The sequence below is a fragment of the Lampetra fluviatilis genome, chromosome 19, assembly GCF_964198595.1.
Source record: "Lampetra fluviatilis chromosome 19, kcLamFluv1.1, whole genome shotgun sequence".
NCBI classification, from domain to species: domain Eukaryota; kingdom Metazoa; phylum Chordata; class Hyperoartia; order Petromyzontiformes; family Petromyzontidae; genus Lampetra; species Lampetra fluviatilis.
In genome coordinates this window covers 12,223,494-12,241,093 of record NC_136293.1, presented here as the reverse complement: position 1 = coordinate 12,241,093, position 17,600 = coordinate 12,223,494, and the positions used below count along the sequence as shown (strand labels likewise).

At 49.6% G+C, this 17,600-nt stretch overlaps 1 protein-coding gene across 1 annotated transcript; it reads right to left on the bottom strand.

Annotated features, from left to right (window-relative positions):
• Positions 1-829: 829 nt before the first annotated feature.
• Positions 830-16,352, bottom strand: SPATA18 (spermatogenesis associated 18). Its single transcript, XM_078864751.1, has 13 exons — positions 16,244-16,352; positions 12,076-12,181; positions 11,350-11,462; positions 9,924-10,042; positions 8,665-8,760; positions 7,896-8,027; positions 6,511-6,799; positions 5,473-5,631; positions 4,547-4,722; positions 2,897-3,020; positions 2,687-2,755; positions 1,946-1,991; positions 830-920 (listed from the first exon to the last, which is right to left on the bottom strand). Exons 1-13 carry the CDS (start codon positions 16,328-16,330, stop codon positions 913-915), a joined length of 1,524 nt encoding a protein of 507 aa, XP_078720877.1. The 5' UTR covers positions 16,331-16,352; the 3' UTR covers positions 830-912.
• Between the last annotated feature and the right edge of the window lie 1,248 nt (positions 16,353-17,600).

Genomic DNA, 17,600 nt, shown 5'->3' with positions numbered 1-17,600 from the left:
GCACAATTTTAACAATGTAAAGTTTTTTTTTTCACAGCATAGATATGTGTGTTTGTGTGTACATGTACGTGCAGATGCGAGTAAGACGTACAAAGACAAATATGCCCCCGATAGTTTTTACAGACTTGGGGCAGGTGCTGTTAGCGAGCACCTGTGAAGGCGGCCAACGCGGCACACGAGGGGGTGGGTGGCTAGCAGCAGCACGCCACTTCACCTGTCTCCCCCCAGCGGTGATGTTTACACGTATCACCAGGTTCTCATTTAAGGCCGAGTCAACCTAAGAGAGGCCCAGCACCAGTTTAGATATCCATCAACGATAATGGCCATGAGCGGGAATCGAACTCTGGCCACCGGGTTCGTAGTGCAGTGCGCGAACCGCTGTGCTACTGCTGTGTTTTGTCACACGCAACGCGTAATGGCTCACGCACGACGATACGAACCCAGGAATCTAAGATCAATTCCCACTCACATCCACCATCAGTGGCGAATATCTGAACTGGTCATGTGCCTCCCCTTGTACTGACTCGGTCTTAAATGAGTACCTGGTGCAGTCTGTATACATCCACGCTGGGGAGGAGAATGGTGGCTGGACGTGATGCTCGCCACATCAACTCGACGTGCACGGAGCAGGCCTTAATAGGTGCTCTCTAACTCCACTTGCTCCAACAGTTTAGTTGGACTCCAAGGAGGATCTGCCATGTGCCGAAGGATGTGCGTGATTTCACATGTTTGCGTTCTGTGTGTATGCATAGATTTGTATGTGTAGGTGTGTGTGAATCTGTGTACTGCACGTGTCTGTGAGTGTACGTATTTTATGCACAGTATAATTGCGCCCTCTTCAGTTGCATAACGGTGTATCTAGACTGTCACATTGCTATTCTTGCTCCATGCTGCTTGCACATCCTCCAGGGATTAGCGACCTGTGGAGGAGGGGGGGGAGTAATCCTGTTACATTAGTACTGCCCAATCAACATCAGCCATGGTCTATCTACTTTTGGATGAAGGCCTCCCAAAAGCCTGTCACCACCCCCCATGATCCTGGGATGCCACAATCCATCTTTCTCTTCAACATTAGACGACCCCCATTGTTCTATCTCCCCCGGTGGTCGGCCTCTCTATTGCATTCTCTCCTTTAAGCTGCCATTCTGTTGCCATGCTTGTCCGGTTTTTTGTTTAACCCACCCCCTCAGGTGTATGTTGAACATCTTTTATACCGTACGTAGCCGACCGCGCTAATCTCGAGGTGCGGGGAAACTACAACAAACAAAACTACAAAAAGCAGTTGTAAAGAAATGAGTTTTTAACTTATATCTAAAAGGGCAAAGCTCCAGTGGATTCCTAATATCGGAAAGAAGAGCATTTCAGATGACCGCAGAAGCGCTTCTGAACGCGAGCGATGCAGTGACCGTCTTTGTTCGATGGCTAGACAAAAGCTGCTGCGAGGATGACCGAAGTTTGCGTGATGGTGGTTTATGCTCCTTGACGAGCTCAGCTAGGTATTGTGGTTCATTTGTGGCAAGCGCTTTGTGTGTAATGAGTGGTGACCACTTTTAACTTTTGTAATGTACCAGATATGTTATGTCGCTTCAATAAGGCACATACTCATAATTTCAGTCATAATAATAATTTAAAAAAATTTGTAAAAAATGTAGGTCAATGGGCTTCTACCTCCCTTTCAACATTCATTTTCAGTGGGGCGTCAAAGTATATTGTTTGCCAAGTCGGTGAGCGACATCCCGCCTGACCCTCGCCCCCAGAGTCCTACCTATGCTCGGTACATTCACACTGACATTTGCACAAGCGAGAGCTTGGTTAGAGACGCAATCGCGGGGAAATTCGAGATGTCACCCAAAAACACGTGACCTTGTGTTAATCACCGTCGGTGATAGCCAGCATGGAATGGGGCACACAAGAGGCACGCATTGAGAGAGTGGAAGGTGCTTACGTGGGCTGAGGCTTCGGATCGGTGACGGACTCCGACTGCGCATGCTCTGTGTGTGGGGAAACACGTCCGCACAGCCCCTGTCAGCACGCACGGCGAGCCTCCCATCGACACGTAACGCACAGCCCTTTGACCATACTTCACCACGCTGGTCAGTACAATTTGGTTCGGGGGGGGGGGGGGGCTTAGGACCGGTACCAATATAACTCGCCACTGATGTTGGCCGTGGCCGGCAATTGAACTCGGGTTGCCGGGTTCGTGGAGCATTGCGCTAACGAGTGTGCCACCACTCCACCGACTTATTCTGAGCAGAAAACAAGCTAGCAAGCCAGTGTAGTCGGGGAGCCTCCACGCTGTAAGGGGGAATTTCGCTGAACAGACGTCAAGGTAAAGAGCAAAAGTGTAGCCATACATTGGCTCACGCCACCTAGAGGGTGTGTGTAGTCGACTCTTCCACTCTGGCCAGGCCTCTTGTTCGAGGTGCGAGTAGCTACATTTTTACACCGTCACACGCGACTTGCCGATCGAGTCACTGTGGTGTTCCCATTTATACCCCGGGGTGAACAGGGGTGGGGGGGATTTGATAAACGTGTCCCAATGTTTCAACTGCCGCACCGGGAGATTGATCTAATTATATGTAAGACCAGCGCGTGCTAGTCATTACACCACGTTAGTTAGCATCCTTCAATGTCTTCGTACATCGAGATATGCAAAAGAGGAGCGTATGCCGGTATATCGCCATACCCGGTGCGGACTCAGGGAGTGCGAGCGGACCGGGCTCGTGTTCCTGCTGCGGGAGCGTCGGCCAGAGCTCTGCGGAGCAAAGTGAGAGAGAAATCCATCGAGGGAACGGAACAACCCAAAGGGAGACCTCTGTCTCCGCACGGCGAGCGCGGAGCAGCAGCGGCGGCGGTGGCGGCGGCGTTGGCGGAGCGCCGTGCGCCCGCTACCCACCAGTGCACCGCGGCGTGTCACCACCTCCCCCTTGGCCGCGACGTTGCCCCCCTCCGTGAGCGCGGGCCACACGTGGCAGGCCACCAGCGGCGCCGAGAACTCCGAGTCGTAGCTGCGCCGGTACCTGCGGGGGAAAGGAGGGGAACGGCAACGCTTGTACATCTGTACGTACGTATGTTGAACTTCTTTCGCACCGTACGTAGCCGACCGTGCTGACAACGAAGCTTACGGCAGACCTCGCTGCTGCTGGTGGGGGTGGACTCAGAGGTGTTTGGGTTTCCGTCAACGTTCTGGACCGGTTTCGATTCTACTTGCCACTGCTGTGGTCGGGAACCGAACTCTGGGTTCTGGATTTATAAAATGCTGCACGAGCCTCTACATCACTGCAACACTGCTCCCCCCTTCCTTTGGTCAATAGCATTCTCGACATAAAGTAATCGGGACCACCCAAGTTCTGTCACTCATTCTGTTTAGCATTATACGTTGGTTCATAGTTTAACATTGACTTTGTTGTGCCTCCCCTGCCTACTCGAACTTTGTATGTCACCCCACGGTGGCGGGATGTTAACTACCTCGCCTGGTGTGCAGGCGCTCGTGGGTCCGATCCCGACGCTGACGCCTGCTGCTGCTGTATGTTTGGAGTTCGCGGTGTCTCTCTCCCCGTGATTGTGTGAACATTTCTCCGGCTCCTCCGGGTTTTCCATGCACATTTTAGAATCGACATCACCCATTTGGATTAATTTGGCTGCTATAAATGTTCACACGATAAGCCACTTTGTTGAGTTATCACTTGTGATGGCCAGATCGCTTCTCGACAAAAGGGCTACATAGCTCAAGTCGGGCCCTTAACTGGTAAAATAAAAAGTAGTTTCGTTTCAGTTTAGGTGCGCGCCTGGAATCCAGAGCCGTTTTGGGATGAGGCAAGGGTTGGTGGGTCACGCAGAGATTTTGTGGAAGTCAACACAAACGGTGGGGGGGTTGTGGGGGGCTGCTGGGAGACTCCAGTAGGGTAGTAAGTGGGTTTGTCATCTGTGTGGACCCTTGAGTATGTGTACACCCTGGTATCACTGCTGGGGTTTCTCTCATTCTGATAGCCGACAAAGTTTCAGTAAATAATAAAACATCCTCGTTGTGGGTAAATGACCACATGGAATAGCCGTTAGCAAGGTATCACAAGCAGGCTGTCGCCGAAAAGCGCATTTGGTTTCGGGCTTTGCAGAATGAACATGAATCTTGATTTGAAGCTTTCGTGACTGCAGGAATCCATACTCTTTTGTTCTTTCGGTAAAGTCACGTAGGTAGAATTTCTACCTACGTGACTTTACCGAAAGAATAAACTCGATTTAAAGCTTTTGTGACTGCAGGGATTCATCTTCTTGGTTCTTTCGGTAAAGTCACGTAGAAGGGAAATAATAAAATAATAAAATGTTTTATTTTTATTATTTTATTATTGTCCTTCTACGTGACTTTACCCAAAGAACCAAGAAGATGAATTTGTCGTTGCATTGAGCTCTATTTAAATCGTAATCGTATACAGTACTGGGTTTGTAACGTTTCCCATCTGTGCCATCTGCGCGAACCCTTGAGTTCAAAAGAGCACCGTGGCTCCGACGCGGTGAGGGAGAGGGAGAGGGGGGGGGGGCCGCTCACTTGCGCTCGTTGTAGAGCTCCCCCTCGACGGCGAGAGCCACGTCGAGCGTGGGCTCCAGCGCCTGCATCTCGAAGGCGACGCGGCACACCTCGCGCACGAAGCCCGCCAGCAGCGCAAACTCCACCTCGGGCGGGAAGGAGATGCGCGGGTCGGCGTGCAGCTCCCGAATGACGTCCTAGCCGCGCGCGGGAGAACGCGGAAGGGCAAAACGGCCAGAGGAGATTTTAATGGGATGGGGGGCGGAATCGCTCTACGCATCTCCGATTTAGCGTGGTTGGCGACGTACGGTGCGAAAGAAGTTCATCGTACATGCCAATTGCATTACAAATCATGCCTTTTCCAATCACACGACTCGTATGTTTATTATTTTTTTAATTGCCAAATATTTTATCGCACTATATTTTATTTATACAAAGTGGTAATGGTCTAAAAAAAACCTTTATTCATATTCACTTGCTTTCTCTCCGAGGAAATTGTTGGGATTCGGTTCATTGTCACCATTCGGCTGTGTCACGCCACCCACACCACAGTGTACACACAGATCACAGCAGGATGAAACCGGAATACAGATGTCTCATTGTAAAACTTTTGAGTCGGTGGTGTCAACAACGAGGACATTCTACATGTGGCATGGTGACATCGTCTGACATACGAGGCACAATGAGGGGACACGCCCTATGGTCACGACTGCGCCTTCGCCCTCTAGAAGTCGCCTTTCACGCTGTGTCTGAATGCAGCAACGCCTCGCCCACCGCGGATTTGCCTACCACGGCCTTTTTCAGAAACCTAACCCCAGCGGTTGGCGAGGGATTGCTGTGCTCTTAAACGAATGATTAGCGGGACAGGCTGCGGTCCTCTGAAAACAGGGCCACAGCCCTGTCACGGTGCACTCGGGGCGGCGGTGTGGTTTTGCGAGCCGACGTACGGCCACGCTGCTCTGCACGTCGTAGAGGTCCAGGTTGCGGACGATGTAGTCCAGCACGGCTTCCTCCATGCTCTCGGGCCCCGCGTGCGTCGACGCGAGCGCCTTGCGTGTGCGCAGACGCAGCTCGCGGAAGGCGGCCTTGGCTGCACGGAACGACTCCTGTGGATGGGGTGGGGGAAACAAAAAAAAGGATTCCTCGTGCAGCCTTGAACAGACTGTTGGGGCAAGGCACTGTTGGCGAGCAGCGCCTATGAAGGCAGGCACGGCGCACGAGGGGGGTGGTTTGGGCAGCGCCTGGCCACCTTTGTCTCCCCCAGTGCTGATGTTTATGCTCTGCATTGGAAACTCATTAAATAAGTCTTCGTCAACCGACGAGGTGAGGACCAGGGGCGGTTTTACGCCACTGCTAGCCGTGGGAAGGGATCGAACTTGCGTCGCCGGGTTTGTATTGCGGTGCGCTAACCACTTTGCTGCTGCTGCTGCCTGCAACAATGAAGAGTTTGGGGGAGACGTTTTTGTAGTGAATCCAGAATTTGCAAAGCGTGACGGTTACATCGGGAGAGTTGATAGGAATGCACGGAGTTTGTGTTCTCATCTCATGCACGCGGGGCTTTGCCTGTGTAAAGTTACCAGACATCTGTTTTCCCAAATTGTACCAGAGCAGGACTGTCTTAAAACTAATTCACGTGATATCTGAAACATCTGACATCACACCAATCATGCAAAAACGGCAAGTGGTACAACTGATGATGATGATGACAGTGAGAACTGACGATGGTGGAGATTCATGGTTCAATCTGCGTCACCTTTTCCTGCATGTACGCACGTAGCCAATAGTGCTCAGCGGAGGTGCGGGGGAAGAACGACAAACTGAACACAAAAAGCAGTTCAAGGGAGGAGAGCGGAGGAAGAAGTGGAGGTGGGGGACAGAGCACGTTTGGCTACCACCAAGGCTAATCGCACGTCCGATTTCATCACGATTGGTCACTTCCGCTGCAACAGAAGTCCAGCACACACGGGACACAGCAGTGCACGCACCACAGTGGCGATGAAAATGATGCGCTGCACGGTCTCCACGTCATCGTGGTAACGCAGCAGCAGGCTCTGCGCGTCCAGCCGGTCGCCCGCGTAGATGGAGTTGAATCGAGCCACGAGGCGGGTTTGGCGCGACGCGTTGGTGAGGCGCGCGCGCGTCGGCGTGCAGCTGCGGATCGGGGAGCAGCTCCGGATGGGCGAGGAGCTCCGGACCGGCGAGGAGCAGCGGATCGGGGACGTGCTGCGGCGAGGCGAAGGGCTGCGGCCGCGGCACGGCGTCGAGAGCCATCCCCTGAAGTGGCGGCGACAACAATGGATGGGCACAAAAAGAAGGTTTCGGTTTTTTTGGTGTTGTACAAATTTTGTAGCGTTCCCACCGAGGTAAAAAAAAATGCATGCGTGAACTAGTCTTGTCCGTTCGTTAGCTTCTTCGCTAACTAAGGGCACTATAATGCTCATGTCGATGATCTAGTGTGAACCAAACTGTTGCTTTTAGTGACTCACCCATTTGAAAACCACCCATATTGATGAAAGGTTTGCCCAAAAACGTGAAGCCAAGATCCAGAGTAAACAGGACTATTTGAAAAGAATACAATCCCGTTTGTCTCTAACAGCTAACTACTATGAAATTCTTCCAAGGGCAGCCCCTTTTCAGAAAGCATTACGTAATCCATACATTATCTAATTTGCTGAAAATGGAATTTCTCTTTTGTGCGAATTTAATTTCATCGCATTTTTTTTTGGTGCTTGGGTCAGAACACGTGAGGACATTTGAAGGCACTGTCTGGCCAAGGCATCAATTTAAAATCCCGGTGGACGCGGCCTGTCACTCGGTAAAGCGAGGGGCGCTTTACGAGAATAACACCACCAATGGTTGCCCCTTTTGGGCAGAATTTTACCCCACAATGGCAAGACGGAATCACCACCACCGAGGGTGATTAATGTCGCCCCATTGCTCGTTATCTCGCAGGGAGACAATTTTACTTTGGTCATGACATTTATTATTTCGATGCAACTTTTTGTTTTTTTTAAACGAGGCTATGCACATAAATTGTCACACTTAGTCCACCCAAGACTCCCACGTGCCTTTCTTGCCTCCATCAACATTCGGTTATCACACCCCCACCTACATTTTTTTAAAGGATTATGGGTTCAACGCATTGACCTAAAGTGATAGGGAATTGCTGGGAAGCAGCTAGTGTTCAGCACTGAACGATAGCAAACACCTGGAGCTCTACAACTTTGAATCAACGGGCAGCTTTGCACTTTGTACCAAAGTGTAAAAACTTTTGTTTTAATCTGACTCCTGTGAACATGACCGACAGTGGGGGAAGAGCGTGTGGAGAGAGAGAACGGGGAGCGCGATGGACGCAGCGCGATCGACGTACGACATGCGCTCCAGCAGGCGCGCCTTCTCCTGCTGCAGCGTCGCCATCTCGGCCTGCAGGTACCGCGCCTGCCTCTCGCTGTCCTCGCGCTCGCGCCGGTTCACCTCGGCCTCCTCGCGGGCCGCTTGCAGGCTGACACACACACACGCACGCAACACGCACGCACACACGTCCATGGTAAAAGATGATAGTTAATTGTTTACCCTGGAAATTTGGGGTGTGGTCACACTTTGGATATTCGGGTTGTCCTCCTAGCAAATGTTTCCAAGGGATTATTGCTTCGAGATGCAGTGACCCATAATTAGCTAATTATATAATTAAATACTGGTGCCACGCTTGTACGTAGTGCTGACAAACTTTAACTACCATATATCATGTTTGTATTACATCTATTCAGCCACTGGCTACTGACTCAGTACTGAGCCTCCTGTGTGTGCCCTCCTCTGTGTTCATTGGTTCCATCGTCTGCATAATCAGGATTTTGTCTCCTTATTGAAAGGAGAAAAACGTGAACTCAAAGGTACCCCGATTTTTGTCAAAGATATATCGCGGGTGTATCTTGGCCGTAGCTAAAAATGCCGGGGGTATCGAGATAACCATGATACCCAGCATATATTTTTCTGTCGGAAACCCTGGACCTGTGCATGTGTTAACAGTGGATGTGATTGAGAGTTCAATGTTTTGAGTGAGCATTTGGTCCAGACGAAGCCTCCAGTGACCAACAGAGCCGCATTTTCCCGTCCGTCAGTGTGAGCCGAGAGACCCTTACTCGGCCCTCAGCTGAAGGATCTCCTCCTCAGTAGCCAGGAGGGTGGTAGCCGACTTGGTCTTTGCATCTTCGAGGTCATAGGTCGTCTCTTGCAACCTAGAGGAAATCGAGCGATGCTTCCGTCAAAAGGTGAATGATTTTATTTGCCATGCCACTTGAGTCTCTTCTTGTTCAGTTACGACTCCACAATGTTACGTTTAGATTAGTTTGACCAACGTCCATTATTCACAATTCGTTAGCCGTGTGCCGAAGTATTGATCTGCCGATTAATGTCGATTCTTAAAGAATCGCGATACGGGCATTGAAAAGCGGGTATAAAAAAATATGTTTGTTTAATTCGTGACAATTTTATGGCATGTATGTGCCCATGCTCAAAGTACGTTATGGATTAAACACATTTGGACAAATTAAATAGTAAAACACAGTTGACGAATATTTGTTGTATATTTTATTAACTGTATTTAAATCTACATGGCATGTACCATAAAACCTGAACGCATTTGAATTGTTTTATAGAAAGCCGACAACCAGTGTGACACGTGCCTAAATGAGGGCAATAACACTCAAACGTCCACACAGACGGGTTCACAAACCCACTCACTGTCCTGCTGTGTTTCTGGCCATATTACAGCCCCCCGTGGGTTTTGAGAGTTTTTTTTAAACCTGTGTGTGATCTACCAACCAGTGTTGTTATTTTTTTTAACAAAGTTAGTGACGAAAATATTCGTAAACAGTGTTTCTTTTTTAGTTCTACGAATGACCGAGTGGACGAAAATCATCATAAAGACGCTTGCTAAAAAGTAATTTCGTAATGTTATTAGATATATTCACTTACGACCGATTGACTGGTGATTATTAACTCTTTCCCATCCCGATGACATACGTGTACGGAAGAAAAAATAAAACAACTTTATCGGTATGTCAGGTCGTAAGATGTGCCGGGCTGTCACAAGGCCATGTGGGAGGGCATGGCACAATTTGGCGCCAGTTACCATAGTGCGGTCGTGTCGCTACACTTCTCTGAACTTCTCTGCGGGGTGGGTACAGTGTCTTTAAAAACAACGGTGCTACGCTTCTCTAAATAAAACTAACGCCGAGCCGCTTGCGCGTTCCGAGATTCAGCGGTGAACTGGACCCCCCCCCCCCTACAACTTGCAGACGTCTCAGAACGGGAAAGGGTTAACACTGCCGCCAACCCTTGCACACAAATCACGGTGCATGCGCCACCACGCCCCGGATGGCGCAGAGCGGCAGCTTACCGGTGCTTGGCGTTGCTCAGCGCCTGGTGCGTGGTCTGCAGCTCCGACTCCAGTGACCCGACCTCCCGCATGTGGCGCGTGCTCAGGTCTTGCAGCTGTCGCTCCTTCTCTGCCGCCTCCTGAGCACGAGACACCCGCCGGTGGTTAGAGTCGGTGGCTAGGAGATGTTGACTCCCTCGCCTGGCATGCAGGAGGTCGTGGGTTCGATCCCGACCTTGACGCCTGCTGTATATTTGGAGTTTGCGTGTCTCTCAATCTCTCATCATCATCACGGTGGCTAGGAGATGTTAACTCCCTCGCCTGGTATGCAGGAGGCCGTGGGTTCGATCCCGACCCTGACGCCTGCTGTATATTTGGAGTTTGTGGCGTCTCTCTCTCATCATCATCACGGTGGCTAGGAGATGTTAACTCCTTCGTCTGGTATACAGGAGGTCGTGGGTTCGATCTCGACCCTGACGCCTGCTGTTTATTTGGAGTTTGCGTGTCTCTCTCTCTCATCATCATCACGGTGGCTAGGAGATGTTAACTCCCTCGTCTGGTATGCAGGAGGTCGTGGGTTCGATCTTGACCCGACACCTGTATATTTGGAGCTGCATTTTCTGCTCATGGTCGCGTGGATTTTCCTCCGAGTCCGCTGGGTTTTCCCTCCACATTTATAGACAAGTGTTTTGAGTATTTGGCTGTGACAAAATTTCTACGTGACAAGCCACTTCACTGAGCTATCATTTGTGGCCAGGTAGCTTCTGAAAAAGAGCTACAAAGCTCAGTGCACCATACCTGGTAAAATGAAGAGTTTCAAATAGTAAAAATTAAATCTTTCGAACATATTTTAATCACGCCATTCTTATAGCATGCTGCTGTCCTGAAGGCGCTAAGTTTTGATAGGTGGGGAGGCAGCAAGCCCTGAAGATTTACCGAGATGTGATGCGTCAATTCATAAAATGAATTGTGCGTATACGAATCAACTGTTTACAATCTATGCAAATTGTATGCAAATGTAACTAATGTTAGGCTAATGCTGCGCGCGCTGGACAAGCGATGCAGAATTTGAAACAACAAACAAAATGGTGAAAAGGAAACAATAATTTTATAATTGAATCAAATAATGACCCCAAAACGTGGCATGGCATTGCCATGATGTCCCATGTGACCTCATTCACCCAATCACAGTGAAATTGCATTTGCAACGATTTCTAAAGTATTTCAAACAAAGTTGCAAACTCAAATGAAACTTGTTACCCCAGTAATTCAGCCCTTGTTGAAGAAAACTACATGGCCCACAACGCCACGCTTAGTAAGCATACGGCAGCGAGGTTGCACCATATTTACCCTCCCCTGCCATTCATTCTTTATCTTTAGCTCATTCACAATCACCCCCAGCTGTGTTCACGGCTGTGTGGTGTCGACAGCTGACAGGGCCCGTTACCCGGATGAGGGTGAGGCTGGTGTCGGGCGACACACACGGGGAGACGGTGAAGCTGCTGCTCAACCACGGCAGGAAGCGGGACTTGATGGTTTCCGCGCCAGCTGTGGGCCCACCTAGGGGAGAGATCCACGCAGCACGGTCACGAATATTCCGTGTTGACGTCTTGGCAGCTCTGTAGCATTGGGGGGGGGGGGGGGGGGCCTTATACCCCAGGCTGAAATCTAAACCATGCCCCCTCCCCCCCTTCTTGAAGTCTAATAGTCAAGTATGAAGTGGTTGGCCTAGGAGAGAGAGGCTCAGTGTTGTCGCCACACTGTTCTGCATGGAGGTGGGACCACCACAAGCTGGGATCCAACATGCTCTGCGACTGGTCTGCTGGCAGTGTACATGCTGTGTGCACTATGTACACGGCGTGTGTGGCTGGCTAACCGTTGATAGGTTCTGCCGATGTACAGACGACAATGGTGCATGCGCTGACGACTTGGCCATGCCTGTTCCTCTCCCCACAGTTCATCTTACTAGTGTCACCAAATCTCAACTTACACCGTCGATTGAATAAAGAAACATTGAGCAAAGACAAGGGTGAATAGTGTAATTTAAAAAAATCCATTGTTTGAATCAATAAGTGAATTATGGCCGGGATATCTTAATTTATATATGCCGAGGTGGGTGCTCGCGATGGCAGTGGGCGGTGGCTGCGTGCTCGTTGACTCTTGAGTAACGTACCCCTGTTGGCCGTGCTGCTCATGATGTTAAACAGCTGGTTTTGCACCTTCGAAGTCATCTCGATGAGCTCACAGCAGCGGCTCAGGTTCTCGTTGCAGGTGTTCAGCTGCACGCACAGCGCACACACACAGCGCATCGGGCACGCCGGGTCACATCATTGGGCACGGCACGCCAGGTCATCCTGCTGCGTGACTGCCAGAGGTCGCAACCGGGTACCCGATACCCGTACCCTACCCGATACCCGGCTACCCGTACCCGGCCGGGTACGGGTACCCGTTTGCGACCCTGGTGCGGCCGGGTACAGGTACCGGTAGGCCGTGAGTCACTGGTGAGTAACTGTTTGTCACTCATTTCCCAACGTCTTGTCTCTTCTCACAATTCAAGTTCCTAGAATCAACCCACCCGCGCCTGCAATATGGCTTCATCCCAGAGGTCGCAATCAGGTACGGATACGGCCGGGTATGGGTACCTGTTTGCAACCCTGGTGCGGCCGGGTACGGGTAAGGAATCAAAACCCGTTTACGACCTCTGGTGACTGCCGCTCGCTGCTCGGCACCAAGACGCACACAACGCTTGCTCTGGTTTTATTCCGAGGTGTAAGTCAGCAAGGGTTTGACGGGGCCGTTAGGCAACCGGGCATTTGCTCGGCGAGCCAGATCTGGAGTTGAGCACGGCTTGTCTTAAACCTTTTTGTTACAATTGTCCGTTGGCGAATTGAAGTCGCGTGGAGTAAAAACTGGCTGAACGCCCGGAAGGACTTAGCAAGCACATACCCAAGTTAACTGGTGCTCCAGTCCAAGCTGTAAGTCGGTGAAATGTGTTTTGCATTTAGACAACCCTGTGTGCGTATTTGCCATATATGCAGTAAATGTAACCAAACACATACCACGTCTCTCATTAACACTGCCTAAATGTGTTATCATATTCTGCTCGGCTCCTTTCACAGCTCCAGGCATGCGGCGTCCCCGTGCCTCGGCGCCACGGTGGAGAGGGAGGGAGCGAGGATCGTCGTCAGCCGCCACTTTAAAAACACTCCGCAAACTGGCAACGACCTTCGAACTTAAATTTGCAGTTAGCAACGTGCCCATGAAGTGGAAACGCCAGGTTATTTATGTACTTATTTCTGTCGCGGCTTGGCGATGAGTGGATGGTTTGGGTCTAGTTGGTGCTGGACAGGTTTCCGTTTCGTGTTTTTGTGGTTGGTGGGCAGTGAAGGTGGGTTGGTGATGTGTAGGTGGCTAGGTTATGTTTGGCGGTGGATGGGTTGGTGGTGGATTGCTGAGATTACTGTAGGTGAGTAGGTCGGTTGTTGTTGCTGGTGGTGGCGTTGTTGTTGCTTGGCGGAGAGGTGGTGTGTGCTGGTTCGTGGATGGCGAGGTGTGGACGTTTCGTGGGTGGGAAAGCGGGTTGATGGATCTCTTGGTTTGTATCTTGATTTGAAGCTCTCGTGACTGCAGGAATCCATACTCGTTGGTTCTTTCGGTAAAGTCACGTAGGTAGACAAATAATAGATCACCACTCTATTATTTTTCCACCTACGTGACTTTACCGAAAGAACCAAAGAGCCTTGGTTTGTCGTTTGGTGGGATATTGCTTGGTTGGGAGGTGGGTGGGTTGATGATGGGCGAGTGGTTTGGTGGCTGGCTGATGGTGGGTTGGAGGCACCGTGTTTGGTGGGTGGGTGGGTTGATGGATGTTGTTAGTTTGTAGCTTGATGGCATATTGCTTGGTTGGTGGGTGGGTCGATGATGGGTGAGTGTGTTGGTTTGGTGGCTGGCTAAGGGGGGGTGGGTTTGTGGCGCTGTGTGTACAACATCATCTATCAGGGCTGGGGGTCGAGAGTGCAGCGTTCCCGCTTGTTGGGACACGCCTGCACTCTGCACACACGCACGCACAGACGCACACACACGCACGCACACACACACGCACACATACATACACACACACGCACACATACACACATACACGCACACATCCACACATATACCCACACATACACATACGCGCGCACACACACGCACACACATACACACGCACATACATACACGCACACACACACACGCACGGGCTGGCTGGCTGGCTGGGAGGGGAAGGCAGTCGACCCCGCGTGTCCGCACCAGCGCCCCGCGCTGCTGCGGAATGTTTTTATTCTCTTCTGCCAGTAACTCTGGGCAACTAGCGTCCGTAGTGACTTGCCGTGGCAACAGGCGGCCACATCCTTTAAAGTGTAAATAAAGGTGGCCTTTATATCAAAAAGCAATGCATCGCTGCATTTCTATAATCACTTCTCGGCGCTGTTGCCACGGGCTCACGAACCAAACTTTGTGGAATCCCAGCCGCGTTTGTCTCCCTCCTGGGAAACCAACTTGAGTTCGTCGCACTGTCGACAAGCAAGTTAGCCACCAACCCTACTTGTCCATCGAGATCAATCGCTGTCATTTCGATTACAATTGTACATTTTAAATCTATACTCGAGAGAGCTTCGTCAATGGTTTAAAGATGTTGCTAAAGTGTATCCTGTTTGGAATGTATTGGATAGTTCTACTTGTATGTGGAATTTCTAACGAGGGGGAAATACATGAATCAATCCCCAATGCACATTGCTTTTTAAACGTAGGTCTGGGCTCATTTGAGATAACGTGAATTCTTGGTTCTTTCGGTAAAGTCACGTAGAAAGGAAATCATGCAATAATAAAAATATAAAACAAAAAAATTATCACGACGTTTCGACTGCAACACAAGCAATCATCATCAGGTGTGAAATCCACAGCAATAAATGTTTTATTATTTTATTATTTCCCTTCTACGTGACTTTACCGAAAGAACCAATAATATGAATCTCTGCAGTCACGAAAGCTTTAAATAAAAATATAACGTGTGTAGTTTAATGAGATGTAGCCATAACATTTTCGGAAATTATTAGAAGGGGATACAATGAACTGGAGTTATAATAAAAAATGCATTGGAGCGAAATAACATGCCTTGAATCGTGATCGAGAATTTTCTATGACATTTTCACGCGATAATGTTTCAGTAAAAGAGTCATGATGTATAATCAACCCTTGTCACTGCTTCAGAACGGTATATGTTTCCTACAGAGGACTGCATTTCCCACGTAATCAATTGAACAACAGTTGTTATGTAAAAAAACCGTAATGCCAGGCTCGAGTTGTGTTTTATGGATTCAGAGTGCAAAGAAACAATACATGATATAACCCTGCAAAGAGTTTGTGGCAAACAGGTTTTACACGGTCCTATTAGAATTTACTTCGGGCTGTAAAAACCATTGAATGATGTTAATAGGCTATTTGCGAGCTCACAGACAGTGAAGTCTGCACTCTGAACATCGAATATAATTACACATCTCTTATCCATACACGCAAAACACCACGATACGTTCACATGAAGTACAACCTCGGAGAAACTATGCTGTGGATCTTCACCAATGATCAGGGCCACTGTCCGAAACGTCAACGTGTATTTATACACACACTTTATATTTATACACACACTTTATATGTACACACACTTTATATTTGAAGGCAAACAAAATACCATTGTGCAGTGGCGACATACGCAACATCACAATGCACTTACAGCTGTCACTACAACAGCTGTAAGTCTATCAAGTCGCGTTTATTTAGTTTAGCAGGAGAGAGACCAGGATAATCTCATTTGCAAGAAATTTCGACTCGACTTTTGCCATATAAAAGGCATATATATTTTTCGATTTAAAGCTTTCGTGACTGCAGGGATTCATCTTCTTGGTTCTTTCGGTAAAGTCACGTAGAAGGGAAGTAATAAAATAATAAAAATAAAACATAATAAAACAATTCTCACGACGTTTCGGCCACAACGCTAGCAGCCGTCCTCAGGCTGAAAACCAGGTATGTCGAGGCGACAGCGTCTATACATCAATCACTGCATACATTGGCTGGTATTGAGCGTGTCAAAAATCGTCATACTCATCATAACTGCTATGGAGGTATAGTCTCTAAAAATATGGACCCATAGAAGCCATGAGCTGAGAGGGACTTCTCATCCATCACATACACAGCACGACAGTTATAACAACATCGCTCTCGCTCGCCGTGCATGCAGTATATATACGTGCGCGCGCGTGTGTGTGTGTATAGAGGACACCAAGTCAAGACTCTGAAGAGCTCACGTGGTAGTCGCCTTGCCAGGAGTCCAGCCTCTCCTGCAGGGCTCCGTACGCGCCGCTGTTGGCGAGACGTCGCAGTGACTCCGCCATGGCTCGCGTGCTCGTGGTGCTGCCCGCGACTGTGACGGGGATCGCCCTCTCCTCGGGCTTTTCAGCTCTTCCCAACCCAAGGCGGGGGAGGGGGGTGGCCTGAGAGAGGGGGGGTGGGTGGCCGGCGCGTCCTGCCTTAGCCCCCACACGGCCCACCCCGCCCTCGGGACGGGACGGACCCCCCAATCCACCCACCCCACCCCAGCCGCTCGACTCTCCCCCCCCCCGTTGTGAAAAGTCGCGGGTCCCTAACCCCCCCACCTCCACCTGTGAAGGAGCCGCGTGGCGTTGTCCCCGTGCAGGTTGGTGATTCGCGCACGTGGTCGGGTGTTTTGGAGGCGCTGTGGAGGTGTTTGGGGTGCTAGGGTGTCACAATTGCTTGGTTTCCAACGCAGACGTTATTGTACTTAGGCGATGTAATGGTAAGTTAAGGCAATATCTGTTTATTCAATTAGCACTACTTTTCTGCTGTATGGGAGCATACTCATTATTGTTTCCAAGTATATATTTCTTTATTTTTCAGTTTGTACTATACATTGAATAAATACAATATATTTGGTCCAATGAACAGCAGTAAATAGAAAAGAAACAGATTTGGAAATCAAATAATTGTGTGTCTCTGTGTACGTGTACTTCGTGTGTGTGTGTTTATATGTACATGTGTGAAAGGAGCGATTTTTCTCATTTCCAGTGGTGGGAATAATTATAATATACGCTCTCACCGACTCACGCTAACCAGCGTGGTGAAGTATGGTCAAACAAGGCCAACATGATGTGTGGAGGCCTGTACCAATTAACAGATTGGCAAATAAACTGAAAATATCGCAGTTGAACACGTGACATATATTGTTGCGTTTGACGTGTTATCGGCACGTTGAAATAAAATACTGCAATGCATTTTATCTTGGGAAGCTTCACTGAGTTTCAAGTTTGTTTTGTTTCTGGAGGGCCCTACTACACTGAGACGTTTGGCCAAATTCCATCAATGAGTGTTTGGCTTCTTGTGGCAGGAAACCGGAGAACCCGGAGTAAAACCCACCACCCATAAGAGGGGGTGACACGTGACATTTGCCATCGCTAAGATTTCATAATCCACCGCTGCTGTGCTTTCATCTCCTGGCTACATCGCAGCCAACACGAACCCCACAGCGCCTGGTGTCCCCAAAGCAGTTTCCCAAGTACCGTACTAACCAGGTTCAACCCAGCCATTGGCAATTCAAATGTTGTTATCCAGGCGGGGATAAATGTTATCCCCCAACCGGGAATGAGG

Excerpts from the sequence above, each read along its gene's own strand:
- SPATA18 (XM_078864751.1), bottom strand. The coding sequence starts at position 16,330 with ATGGCGGAGTCACTGCGACGTCTCGCCAACAGCGGCGCGTACGGAGCC. Across the intron at positions 11,463-12,075 it reads GAGCAGCACGGCCAACAGGG|GTGGGCCCACAGCTGGCGCG; the intron begins GTACGTTACTCA and ends TCTCTCCCCTAG. Across the intron at positions 10,043-11,349 it reads CCAGCCTCACCCTCATCCGG|GAGGCGGCAGAGAAGGAGCG; the intron begins GTAACGGGCCCT and ends TCTCGTGCTCAG.